Raw genomic sequence first — 13,405 nt, 5'->3', positions numbered from 1 at the left:
TTGTATGTACATTGGTCGATTTTTATTTTATAGGTGGTATCTACAAATCGTAGATGTGTTATATAGAGCAGCGCTCTACAATAAATTCACTCTACTCTCCAAGTAATTCTTTTAAAGTAAAATGTTGCTAATTAGATAGAGAGTTATGTAATACAAATTGTCCCTTAGTAGCAAGATTCCACTTTTACCAGTCAAACACTTTTGTCCTTCTTCATCATTTGGCAAACAATAGGTAGATACTTCCTCGTTATAAGGCTATCTGCTTATGTTGACCGTGGTATGACTAATATCTTCAGGAGATCTCAATCGCTGTAGCTGCTTTTTGCACTGTATACATCGTCTCTCTACCTATGTGAGTAATGTGCTTAGGCCTTGAACTTTGTAGTGCAGTTGTACAGTTTTCCATTTAAAAAACAACAATACCCCTCTTTTTTTTTAGGAATGGATGGATAGAAATAAAGATAAAAAAAATGCTTAAAGTCTTGATATATCTATAGTACGATTGTAGTCCGTGCTTGATAATTGAGATTAAAGCGCACTATGCTTATATCGCAATCGTTTCTTTTTTTCCCACCCCTGCGTACCCTTATAACTGCAATAGAAAGTCTGCAACCTTTCGATAAATTACATGCAAGGATGATCAAGTAGTCTTAGTATAGCCTTGAGAGTATATTTAAATAAAAATGTACCCTAGAAACTTGGTTATTTTATACCATGAAGCCGCTTGACTCACTGCTCAACCATATGAAGCTTGGTTTGTTTCACTGTCGAACAGGAAAGCTAAAAATGAAGAGGATGTATGGGATATACTAGATGATTAAAAGGATAAAGAGTTGATTAAAGGCCTAGCGAATATGTCATTTGGTGATCTCCTAACTAGATCTTCAGGCAAAAAAGAGGCTTTATTATGTCGAATCGATTTTTTTTATAAAAAGAAACCAATGATGTTCAAGTCTGAATGCTACCTAGAGGGTAAAAATTTGGTGTTAAGATAATTGATGGGTAGACTTTTGTTTCATTTTACGACAATGCACTAATTGAAGAGTACACATACCGCTCCAACTTTGGACATTTAGAAAAGGAAGAACTTATTTAGACAAATTACGTCTTTATACACAATATTGAATAAAGTTCAATGATAATAATTAAGCTTAATAAACAATGTAAATTTTGGATCCAGATAAAATTACAAAAAAGTCTTTAATGATCTGCAGCGGATAGCATTGTGTGTTTAGTTCTTGTTATTACTCGTACAAGTTTTCGACAAACTCACAAGACTAATAAATGTTTGATGAAATGAATATGACAAGTGGTAGCACGTCTAGTTCAGAACCCTTAAAATGGAAAAGCACCTGGATATTGTTTTTATATTCAAGCTCTTGTTGTATGAAAAGGTGCTATTAAATAGTGCTTTTTGATCCACATTTCTTATGGTGGCTTACATGATGAGACTGATAGTGTTCGCAATCTTTTTTCTTTATATCCAAGTCTCTTGTAGTCTTGATGTACTCTAAACAATGCATGCTACGTTTCATAGAATGACCCATGGTGAGCACATATGTGACTAGACAGTTGATATCAGTGGTCAAGCGATAAATCAGAATAACAGACACGGTGGCTTTGTCAACATGGGTCACATCGAAACAAACATTGTCTGATCAGAGAAGCGAGTCCTTTTGGCAAAGTGAAATAAAGTCAAGAATGGAGGACTTGATAAAGTCAGGGCGAATAAAGACAAGGTTCTTTAAAGTCGACGAAATCTTTACAGACACTCTTTGGTTTGTATTGTACTTCTGTATTTTTTCAGACCACAATGTCCACCAGCAGGACATAAGGATTCTATCAACTGCCTCCTATCCTACCATGTAAGCCAACTTGTATCACAGGTCTTTTCTATTGGCATGCTTTTAACATTGACTTTTTTTATTAAATCTATTGTTGTTAAAACAAGAAACCAGTATCGCAAAGATGTACTCAACTTGATTTTTCAAGCTTCATGGCTACTTTAACAACATTCAAGAATTGTGGAGGCAATGTGCAACCCTTCTTTTTTTGGAGACTTGCCCCACTGGACCATCTACAGGACCTTTTTTTTATTTGGCATACTTTTCTTCATAATTCAATGATACGATGATGATGCATTGTAGCGTAAATTTGTAACATGTAAACATTTACGTCATAGTTCTCTTTGTTGTTTTTATGATAATGAACGATGACTTACATGTCATTCATGGATTGATTCTTTAAGGGTAGACTTGAATGAGAACGCATGCTATTCAACCCAAAAAGCAAAGCCTCCTCTCTTTAGTATATTGTCTTGCATGAATAGATCAAATAAGGAGGGGGAGGGTAGCACCTGATTTTTTAGGAGTGTTTATAGACTAATTTATTTATTGAGAGAAGGGGGATAAGAAGGTGATGAGATTGATATGTGCTGCTTATATTACATATGAAGGTATTGTTAATTAATATTGGAATCATAATTTGCTAAGTAAATAGATAAGTATGGCGATCCAAATAAACTTTGGTACATAGATTGGATATTGTTGGATTGATTGCGAATAAGGTTCATATTCTTTGGCTAAATCTTCTTCGACTTCGCTTTCTGTATTCTCGTTGTGTTCTTCCCAAAATGAATTTTCTTGAGAATGACAAGTGATACAATCCTCTTCTACTTCTTCGACCAGTTCAGGATAAGAAAGATCTTGCTGCTCTCTGACGGGTTGATAAAGAGAATAAGCAGGTATGATAAAGCTGATGGCTTCTTGAATTGTAATAAATTCCGAATGTTTCTGTTGTTCTGTTTCTTGATACAATTGTGCTTGTTCTAATTGCAATATCTTTTGATACAGTTTTTCTTTGTCTTGCTGCAATTGATCATTGATCTCCTTCAATTCCTCATATCCTTCTTTTGTTTTTTCATGCTTCTGCCGCAGTTGTTCATTGTCTTGTTTCACTTGTTCATGCTCTTGCTGCAACTGCTCAACTATTTCCTTTTCTTGCAGCAGCTGCTCAGTACTTTGTTCAAGTTTCTTCTTTTCTTGCTCTAGCTGTTTGAGCTCCTCTTGAATTGTTTCGTATGCTTCCTGCCACTGTCTTGAGGCTTGGTCATCACTCATCGATACTTTTTGCATCATGAATTGCCGAATGGTCTCCTTTGCTTTATTCATCTCTTCATCTTCTTGTGTTCCATACAGTAAGGTCTCGATCGCTCTTGACATCGAATGTCCAAAGGCCTCAATCAAATGCTGAGCACCCTCTCGGTTTTTACCCGTCAAACTCTCAATCTGCGACTCGCGTTTGATGACAATCTCTGTCTTTTGAAGAATGATGTTTTCCATCACACGAATCTTGTTTTGCAATTGATCGACTGTCTCTGTCATCCTTTGCACTTCTCTATTGTGTGCTTCGATCTTGGCCGAAAAGCCTTCTTCACAACGAGCAAGCATTTCTTCTACGCTGGTCGGGTTGGAAAAATCGGCTGATAAGCATAAACTGGCCCACTGATAGCAGTTGTGTTAGAAAGGGGGATAGGGTTCGCTGGATTTGGATCTTACCTCATCGTCTTTTATAGTGCCTTTTGAACTCGTCAAGATTAAGCCCAATAAATTTTCCAATCTAGAGACAAATATATAAATAATGAATTTTGTTTGGTTCGTTGTGTGAATATGTGGCTGAATGTTACCTTTTCCTTGTTTCCGTTTCAAGCTACAGAGAATAAAAATAGAAGGAAATATTACTATTTGTTTATATTTGTATCAAGATTTTCTTACATCTTTCTTTTCTTGCATTTGTGTTTGTAGTTCAGCAATTGTACGTAAGCAGTTTTGTAGTTGGGAATGTTCGCCAATCTAATCCTTTGTGAATAGCGTGTCAAACGAAAGGTCCTGTATTTACCTTTGTCATCTTTGCATCTGTCTTGACCAGTTTGGCTCTCTGTGCAAATTTTAATGTGTTCAGTGATTCATCTTTGGACGCAAGTGTCGGATTAATCGTACAAATAACTGAAATTCTAGCGTTTCCTGATAATGCTGCTTGAAGGATACGTGTTAATTTTGAGTTTCGAAATGGGATATGTAGGGCACTAGGATCATGATCATTAGTATACGTTTATGTACAAAGTAAACCTACGGTTCATCGCTAGTTAATTTTGATATAACGTTTCCCAGAGTCAATAAGCTCTTGTTGATAAACGCGCCTTCTTTTCTTCTTTCCATGTCACTTGCTACTTTTTCTGAACCAGCCAAATCAATCAGATTCTATAGTTTCATGCATTAGATTTTTCTTTCATTCTCGTTTTACGTGTGTGTATGTGCATATACTTTAATCATCATTTACCAGTTGAGAGATGCGAACTAGATTTGTCTTTGATTGAACTGTCTTTGGTCTACTTTCAATCACCAGCTGAAATATGGTATGAGATCGACTGCTTCGGTCATTATAATCTGTTGCACTGATATGTCGATTGCCTTCACCCAATTTAATGTATTTCATGACTTCTTTAGGTGTTTTGACCATTTCTTCAGTCAAGTGACGGACATAAATTCCCTTCTACATGGGTGTTACAGAAAGTTATCATTCACAGTATCCTGTTTACCTTTTTATCTTCAACAATATCTGGATTTTTATCTTCTGTAGTCAATAAATCTTTGATTCGTTCATTGTATATTTCCATGTATGAAACACGTAATAAATATTCTCTTCCAGACGTATCCTATTCAAATACACAAGTCAGTTACTAGTTATCACACCAGAATCTTACTCACTTCTTCAATGTAACTAAATACTTCTTCTACCGCACGAGGGATGACTCCAGGCTCTTTTTCTGTGCCTGAAATAAAATGTGAGTTTCTTGGATTGTTTCATCATTCATACTCCGAACTTACCCATCTAAGTATGTCAAAAAGGTTGAATAAGAATAAAGGTGGGTTAATTATTAGTCTACAGTGTGGATGCAAGTTTTTACCATTGTCTGTACATAAAAGGTTGTTATTAAAATAATTTTATAATTAAAGTATAACTTACATAAGTTTTTCCACTTGCAGTTTGACCATATGCAAATACAGTGCCTTAATAATATATTAATCAATCATATAAAAATAGTAATCTATCTCAAGTACATACCATTGTATCCCATCATCGTAGACCTAATAAACGAGATGAATCAATCATTCACATTTTTTTTTTTTTTTTTTTTTTTTTTACCTAACAAGGTTTTGTATACCCGCCTTGTACACCTGTTCGTTTCCTTCGCCCATTACCACATTATCTATTTCATGTCAGCACACTGTTTATTATTGTTTTTTATTTGTATACCAAAATTAAAAGAACGAACGGTAGATGTCAACTTTGCATATTGAACTGTTCCTTGTCGAGTATCAATCAGCCAACAAGGTTCTTCGTCCAATTCTTTTTTCGATTTAGGTCGACATCGTACCATGACTTGAACATTTTCCTTGATGGATGTACTTTTTGAAGGTCGCAGGCTCTGACTGGGTGTAGGTAAATTGCTGGATTCGGTAGGTGTCGATGGAGGTGAGGGAGGATAGTTCATGACGTTATAAAAAAAAAAAAAAAAAAAAAAAAAGAGAGAGAAAAAAGAAGAAAAAAAATATCGATTTTCATCACTTTACACTTTTTCCCTATAAAATAAGGAGTGTTGCCTAATGACCGTATGTCGCACTTTGAAGTTTTTTGGGGGCGTCACACTCAGGCATTCAGAGAGTGTGTTCCAAAAATGGAGTAGCACAGGTGCAAAATCGTAAATGGCATATGTCTAGAAACTGACCTTGTACATACCCAACTATGCAAGTCGTATATAAAAAGAAAACCCGCAGCAGTCGTTTTTCTCACTTCAAGTACAGTGGTTTTTCCTATAAAGATGGAAAGGACACAATCATGGACAAGAACAGCCATAAAGCAATGGAATTTGAATGCTTTTTTTTTTTTTTTTTTTTTGAAAAGTAAAAGATAAGTACAAAAGCTTCTAGTTGTGAAGGGATATGAAATCCAATGGTTTCAGAGAACAATACAGAAGATCAGTCCTACACCAAGAGCTACAAGCTGTACTCCTTATCGTCTAACACTATGCCTCAAGAGTAAATAGAATAATTTGGATGATCTTGAATAATTCTTACTCAACATACCCAGGCTTGCCTGCAACTTCATGCTGTATCTTTTTAAACTAGAAAGCTTTTCAAATACAGGGGAGGAGGAAGTAAGTGATAGATAACCTTGAAGCCAATAGCGGATGGAGTGAAATTGAAGTCGCGTTTGATAAAATAAAAGAAGGTCAAGTTGGAAAATAGTAGGGTTTTGTGAAAATGGATTCAATGTTCTAAATGAAACATGTCTTTAGCTCAAGATGACGATCAAAAAAAGGGACATTTTGAGCACCATCATGTCTGGAGCAGGTTTTGAGGATCAAGAGTACAGGATAAATCATGATGGATTCGTTGTAGGCTATTTAGTGTGTTTATAAAGTGGGCTAAAAAACACGTTTCAGTAAAATTAAAACTCACACCATTCGATATCCTAATCCGGTACGTGAACCATTTTGTGACACTCGGATCTAGTGGGTTTCCATTTAAGGAGAGCGTGTTCTTCATATGAAAGTTCTCTTTTGTCCTCTCTCTCTCTCCTTTCATGTAAATAAAAACATTACTAGACGCCACCCTGACTTCATCTCCTTAACAATTAGACTTGTCAACAACCTCTGCCTCTCTTTTAGGACTGTCCCTGTCTTTCACTCCTTTTTTTTACATCTATCGTATTTTTTTTTTATTTCTTTACATTAAAAGGTACAGAGAATGCAGAAAGTAACAGCCGACCTTCTGTATTTGTAAAAGCCGTCGTATTAAATATGACGTCAAACCCGGTCATCTTGGGGTACACATCAAACGAACCTTCGATTTCAGGGAAAAGGGCCAGAGCAGAGGGTGGGAAACCGAGGGCGACGTTCCCATTGCCATCACCTGCTGTGATCGAAAGACCAGGCCATTCTTTCAATCGAGGCAATACAATTTCGACCAGTTTGTCCATGAACTGATACATTTCTTCTCCCTTCAATGTCACCTTGACACCCACAGGCATTCCCTCACTAAACAAATCAGTCAATCACATCCGTCACCGTCCTGAGCTTACCGTAACTTCCAGTTGGCCACTGATTTTTTAGCATAGATGACTTCTGGTCGACAGCCAGTGATACTTTGAAAGGCCATGAAGGCACTGAGTAAATTGCTTTTGCTGTGAATCGACTCCTTGACCATGGCATGAATAGTCATCTTGTCTACTTTGGGAATCACCTGTCCATGCTTTAAAGGTGCGATCGGCTTGACTGGTTTACCTCCCTTACGTGTACGGTGCACATACTCTGTCACTGCTGGTTTTGTTTCCGATTGCTGCTGATTCAAAATAGAGTGGATACGGGATTCGATATCGAGATGTTTAAAGGTGGAAGGAGCAACACGACTGTGATCATAGCCCATAATCATCAAATCTTCTGCTACTGTATTATCATAATATTCTTTTAATCGACACAAACCATGTGCACTAGGCGCAACACGAGTTGTACTGAACGATCGAATCAGTCGAGGTGTCTGTCTTGCTAAAGATGCCATCAAGAAAAATAAAAGTGAAGGGGTAAAGAGAGAGAGACAAGAAAAAAAAAACTGGAAAAAAAAAGGTCACATTTCAAATTTTATTTTTAAAGAGAGGATCCACCAGAGACAACGATACCAGGTCCACGAGTAGAGGAGACAACCACATTTTGAATGATGGCTATTTGACAAAGATTAATATGAAGAGAGGCAATAGCGACTTATTTACCTTTCAAGTTATTTGCCTTTCCAAATGTTCTTAATTCTTCTAAAATCACCTTCAAATTGGCTTCAAGATCACTGGACTGGAAATTCACTTTACCAATACCTATTGTATAGATCAGTCCATGCTGCTCTTTTTCGACTGTTGCAAACAAACCTGTATGTAAAACACCATGCTTGTCTGCTCTAAAGTCAAATAAACTCTTTGACATGCGCACTGTATGAGCCACATCATCTGTCACAGTACCTAAGATGCCCGTCAGTCATCGTTCACTTTCACACCAGAAGCCCTACCTTTCTTGACCGTTGGCATCAAGCCCTTGGGACCCAAGACTTTGGCGATCTTGGTGACCAGTGGAAACATTTGAGGGGTTGCGATACATTTATCAAACTTGACCTGTCCTGCCTTGACTTGCTCAATCAACTCTTCTCCACCGACCAGTTGAGCTCCCGCCGCCTTGGCTTCCTCTGCCTTCTTTCCGGTCGCAAAGACCAAGACGGTCGGTTCCTGCTTGATGCTCTTGCTCAAAATGACCGATCCACGGATGAGAGGGGTGGATTTTTCAATTTTACACTGTACATGAGCTTCGATTTGATGTTCTGGGTGGCCTACTTCCAGTGCTTTCAAAACACGAAATGCTTCACTGAGATCAATGGCGTCCTTTTGGGTTGTGATGCGTTGTCTTTTGGTGGCGTAGGATCGGATGGCGCGACAGGCAAGGGGTCGAGCAAACATGGTTGAAAAAGAAGTGAAAAAAAAAAAATTTACAAGTCCCTCTCCAGACCCCTTGTGCTTGAGCTGACTTTGAATTTGGGAGTGGGTTGGATGGGATGTGGATGAAACGCATGGAAGACAGAGGAAGGGAAAAGGGGAAAGGGATACGTACTGAGAGGATGGGGTGAATTTGGTCTTGGCTGTCAAAAGTACAATCATCAAGAAAAATACATTTCATTCTTTTGATAGACTTGTGTTCTCACTCGGAAAAAAAATAAAGCCGGCTTTTTTATAATTCATCAATGACGGCATTTCTGTACTTTTTCTTTTTTTCTACATATTTTTTTTTTTCTTAAATCATGAGTTGGAAGGTTTGTTATTTCTTGTTCACTTTCTATCTTTGTTTCTAACAACTGTTTCTTTTTTAAACAAAGGGATTAACAAAAGCAGTGAATCGATTACCATATCAATTATTATCTAAAAAGAGTGAAGGTAAAAAATAAAAAAAAAGCCAAGAAAATACAAGAGAAAATAACGAAATGATGACAAATATAGCTACAAAGGACCCTGAGTTCATTATACTTGAAAAGCAATTTACTGAATTTTCAAAGCTGATTGAAGTATTTGCCAATGATGCACGTACCTTTCGTGATAGTATAGCCTGTAAGAAGATGTGTAAAATGTAGGATTGTATGTATGCTTACGTTAGGATGAGGATAGCTCTTTTGTCAAATCAGGCTGCTATGGCACAATACTTGAGTGTGATATTTGATAGCCATTTGGGTATTGAAGTACCTCAAGGTACGGTACAAAAGAGATTTCAACAGACACCAGCGATACAACAGCAAGCAGTGAACGATGCAGAAGCTGCTATGGCATACTGCAGAGATGAAGTGTTGCCTGAATTAGTCAGTACCAATGAAGATGATTTCTTGTTTCATACTGAATCATATCCATAGGATGTGGTAGATCGTGATATCGTACGACCTTTAATGGAATTAAATGAAATTGTCAAAACAATTCAAAAAACCATTGTGAAAAGAAACCATAAACTAATCGATTATGATCGACACAGACTCTCTTTACAAAAACTGACTACAAAGACCGAAAGAAGTTTTAATGAAGAAAAACAGATTTTCAAGGTAAATCGGATTTGGGGGAGATGCAAACACACCATGCGCTAATATTAAGATTCAAATATCAGATTCAATCACAGCTTGAAACAGCCACACAAGATTATAATTACCTCAATGACATGTTAAAGAATGAACTTCCTCGATTCTTTCAACTCAAGATCGCTTTCGTTCAACCCGTCTTTGAAAACTTGTACAACATGCAAGCGCGTATCTATGGCATGATCTATGCTCGATGCTATGAGTTACTCAACCACAACCTCGAAGCCTTTTCGACACATACCTTGGGCATCGAACAAGGTGTTCAGCAAAGAGCACTCACAAGGGATGTTCGTGCAGAGATGGAGAATTTGGATTTATTAAAGTCGGGAGGAAAAGCTTGGTTGGCGGCTTCGGGAGGCGCGAACAATTCGAAGCTGTCCCTTCAGGAACGTGCTGCGCTTCGAAAACAGGAGATGGCAGGTGACCAACCTGCGTACGCGCCTTATTCACCACAGCCACAGCCTCAATCGCCTTACTCACAACCCATGTATTCGCCACAGCAGATGGCTTCACCTCCTCCTGCCTATACGAGTCATACCCAAATGCCCACAGCAGAAAAGAAAAAGTTTGTGGTTGCTTTGTATGATTATAATGCTCAGGCAGAAGGTGATCTCAGCTTTAGAAAAGATGATCGCATTGAGCTTGTGACAAGAACAGCCGATGCCAACGATTGGTGGACAGGTCGATTGAATGGAATGACAGGTGTCTTTCCAGGTAAGTGTTATGATTCAACCTCTCTCTCCTTTTTAATTGTTCCTTTAGGCAATTATGTCGCAGAATTATAAGTTGTTTTTTTTTTTTATTTTATTTAAAATAAACATAAAAAGAGAAATCAGACATACGTATTGTATGTAAGAGAAGAGGGGGGGAAGATGGAGGGTGGGAAATCATAAAAAGTATCAACATATTCTTGCTTAGTGAACACATAAAAGGGTATAAACACTTAATGTAAAACATGATTAACGAATCTTGCAAGTTCAGTTGAAGTAGAACATTTTAAAAGTCTACTTTGAACATGAGCCTCAATTTCCTACAAAGATGATTAGAGTATGAAACAAGATAAAACAGGTGACTTACAGAAAGGGCATCCTTGGCAGTAGGTCTCGTCGAAGGTTGTTCGTCCAGTAACCAAGCAACCAAACCACGCATATACATGGTAGGATAACTATAAGTAAACGTAGGACTGGGCTCATGAAGCACAAGACTAAAGAGCTCCATTTCATCCTTGATTAAATAATGAGGAGGCACTCTGTCCATCATTTCGATGATTGTGATACCAAGGGACCACATGTCAATCTTTTCATTATAATTCTGTTCCCGAATCACTTCGGGTGCCATCCACTTGCTTGTGCCCAATCGGTCACGATTACGTCGCGTCGTACGAGTTGCCAATCCAAAGTCCGCTATTCCCTCCACAAAGTCAATACATCACACTCTTGTTCACGTCTATTGTTTACCTAGCTTGACTTCACCATTCCAACCCAACAAGAGATTTTCACACTTGATGTCACGATGGATGAAACCTTTCGAGTGCAGATAACAAAGGGCCTTGAGCGTTTCACAAGCGATATGGATCGTATGTTCTTCAGGGATGCCTCTTTGACAAAGGACGGCAAAGACAGAGCAACGCATGAGATCCATGGCCATCCAGACATCATCACGCCAGAGGGTGACCTCACGCAGGCGGATAAGGTTGGGATGCGCGGTGGACATGATACGGAGCTCCCGGATGATGGCCGCCTTGTATTCGCGGTCGGGGTCTAATCGGCATCGTTTGATGGCCAGATGAAGGTTTTTCTTGTACTTATGACTTGCACGTACCACCGAACCATTCACGCTAGCAAAGAGAGAGAGAGAGGTGAGTGTTGGATGTGGCGTGATGAAATCAACCTACCCTGTACCGATCTCTTTGAATCCAGTGTACTTGTTCCTTGGATCCAGTGTGGACAGTTGCACCTTGGGTAACGACTTTCGAATCTTTCTTTCAAACTCATTTCCGGAACGAATCAAGGGAGGTAACTGAGGTATCTCTGAGGTGGGTCCTACTGGATACCAAGGCTTGTTCACCACTCGTTTATCGGGATAGTCTCGTAAGGTCGGTGTCTTTTTAGGGTTGGGTTCTGGTTTTAAAAAGCAATCGGGACCAAAGACATTGGGAATTTCATAATTTCCAGGAGGACGCCAGACTTCCTTTTGAAAAGAGTGAGTTGGAGATCATAAAAGGAGAGAAAGGGGGGAGTTACCTTGGTAACCTGAATTGAGGAATCATTGGATTTGGTGGAATAAAAAGAAGACCGACGAAGACATCCAGTCGATCTTCTCTTGAGTGATATATCAACCGTAATTAAACTGGTCTTTTCGGTTGTCAAGGATCTCGATTTACGTAATTGTTGCTTTGGTTTTTGATCAAATAAGCGCTAGATTGAATCCTTGATTTTTAATTTCTTTTTTTTTTTTTCTTTTCTTTTTGCTTACAGTCTTTTCTTGGTCTTTTGCAGCAGCAAGAATATGCTTACCCAGTTTTGTGTTTTGATTTGTTTTGTTGTTATTTGTTGTAAAGTGAATCATTTTTTAAACCACTTTTTTATATTTATTTTATGAAAAGAAAATCATGTAAAAAAAGAAAAAGAAAAAAAAGAAAAGAAAGGAAAAAAAAAGTTTTTATTATTATTTTGTATTAGATTCAACTCCTCTTTCCCAAATTTATCTACTTTGTGTTGCACTGCTTAAAATAGTGTCATTTTTTTTTATCATTCAAAAGCACAAGTCGTTTTTATACAATAAACATTTGTTTTGCTTTTTTTTTTTTTTTTTTTTTTTTTTACAAACAAAAATCATCACTGCATTTCTTTTTCAATCCCTTTTTTTTTTACATCTCTTTTCTCTTCACAGCACGTGTGAATCTCATCGTCCTTCAGCAACCTTTCCTTTTGTTCTGTCAATTTTTTTTTCTTTATTATCTCAACGTGTAAGACAATAAAAAAAACGTGGCATTTACTTTTTTTTTAAAAACTTCTTTTCCCATCTTCAAGCGAATGCATCCAATGCAAGAGAACAATGGACGGTTGCTTGGTCACCTTGACTCTCTTGTTACAATGAAAAAGAAGAAAAAGGTGGAATGATTCATGACTGAATGAATTGTTTGTCCATGTTTCCCCCCCTTCATTTTCAATAGAACACAAACCGATCATTGTTTCTCAACATTTATCCGATGATTTTCACCGTTTCACGTTTCTTGTATGTCATGCTATCCTGTGACTTGTGCATACAATTGAATGCATTAGTGCCTCTTTTTCTTTCGCTCTCTCTCTCTTTTAGAAAAAGCACAGATTATTTTTTTTTATTTTGTCCTTTTACAATGATTTGTTTGAATAGTCTCTATTCATCTGGTGCAATCTGTGACACAATCTGGGCTTTTTTTTTAACATTTTACAATTTGAAAAAAAAGAAAGTGCTTTGAAGGCATTGTGATACTCTTTTTATTAAAAAATGAATTTTGCTTCTCCCCTTTTTTAAATGCTTTGAAAGTGATCCACCTTTCATTTGTACTGCTCTGATTCGTTTCTACTTTTAGTTAGTTTCATGGCTTTCATCCACTGTAAAATTTTGCACAGACGTTTTTTTTTTTGTCTCACTTGAAGCACTCTGTTGAATTCATGATCAGGGGTAATCCAACCGGACAAGAAAGTGACATT

At 37.6% G+C, this 13,405-nt stretch overlaps 5 protein-coding genes across 5 annotated transcripts; 1 reads left to right on the top strand and 4 right to left on the bottom strand.

The window, feature by feature from the left end:
* Positions 1 to 2,477: 2,477 nt before the first annotated feature.
* On the bottom strand, positions 2,478 to 4,890 carry RO3G_16643 (uncharacterized protein; the record flags this gene model as incomplete). The annotated part of the gene is made up of 9 exons (XM_067671227.1): positions 2,478 to 3,503; positions 3,558 to 3,618; positions 3,686 to 3,708; positions 3,898 to 4,084; positions 4,132 to 4,259; positions 4,339 to 4,551; positions 4,598 to 4,714; positions 4,767 to 4,831; positions 4,887 to 4,890. The coding sequence occupies 9 exons, from the start codon at positions 4,888 to 4,890 to the stop codon at positions 2,478 to 2,480; spliced, it is 1,824 nt and encodes a 607-aa protein (XP_067527328.1).
* Positions 4,891 to 5,269: 379 nt separating this feature from the next.
* On the bottom strand, positions 5,270 to 5,554 carry RO3G_16642 (uncharacterized protein; the record flags this gene model as incomplete). Its single annotated transcript, XM_067671226.1, has 1 exon — positions 5,270 to 5,554. The coding sequence occupies one exon, from the start codon at positions 5,552 to 5,554 to the stop codon at positions 5,270 to 5,272; it is 285 nt and encodes a 94-aa protein (XP_067527327.1).
* A 1,226-nt stretch (positions 5,555 to 6,780) lies between these two features.
* On the bottom strand, positions 6,781 to 8,556 carry RO3G_16641 (mitochondrial 54S ribosomal uL1m domain-containing protein; the record flags this gene model as incomplete). Its single annotated transcript, XM_067671225.1, has 5 exons — positions 6,781 to 7,099; positions 7,144 to 7,606; positions 7,723 to 7,779; positions 7,828 to 8,067; positions 8,115 to 8,556. The coding sequence occupies 5 exons, from the start codon at positions 8,554 to 8,556 to the stop codon at positions 6,781 to 6,783; spliced, it is 1,521 nt and encodes a 506-aa protein (XP_067527326.1).
* Positions 8,557 to 9,278: 722 nt separating this feature from the next.
* RO3G_16640 (uncharacterized protein) lies at positions 9,279 to 10,495 on the top strand (the record flags this gene model as incomplete). Its single annotated transcript, XM_067671224.1, has 4 exons — positions 9,279 to 9,443; positions 9,495 to 9,677; positions 9,740 to 10,424; positions 10,473 to 10,495. 4 exons carry the CDS (start codon positions 9,279 to 9,281, stop codon positions 10,493 to 10,495), a joined length of 1,056 nt encoding a protein of 351 aa, XP_067527325.1.
* Positions 10,496 to 11,156: 661 nt separating this feature from the next.
* RO3G_16639 (uncharacterized protein) lies at positions 11,157 to 12,278 on the bottom strand (the record flags this gene model as incomplete). The annotated part of the gene is made up of 4 exons (XM_067671223.1): positions 11,157 to 11,547; positions 11,605 to 11,900; positions 11,954 to 12,127; positions 12,186 to 12,278. The coding sequence occupies 4 exons, from the start codon at positions 12,276 to 12,278 to the stop codon at positions 11,157 to 11,159; spliced, it is 954 nt and encodes a 317-aa protein (XP_067527324.1).
* Between the last annotated feature and the right edge of the window lie 1,127 nt (positions 12,279 to 13,405).

This window comes from Rhizopus delemar, genomic scaffold (genome assembly GCF_000149305.1).
Source record: "Rhizopus delemar RA 99-880 supercont3.21 genomic scaffold, whole genome shotgun sequence".
Taxonomy (NCBI): domain Eukaryota; kingdom Fungi; phylum Mucoromycota; class Mucoromycetes; order Mucorales; family Rhizopodaceae; genus Rhizopus; species Rhizopus delemar.
This window is presented reverse-complemented; position numbering and strand designations above follow the sequence as displayed.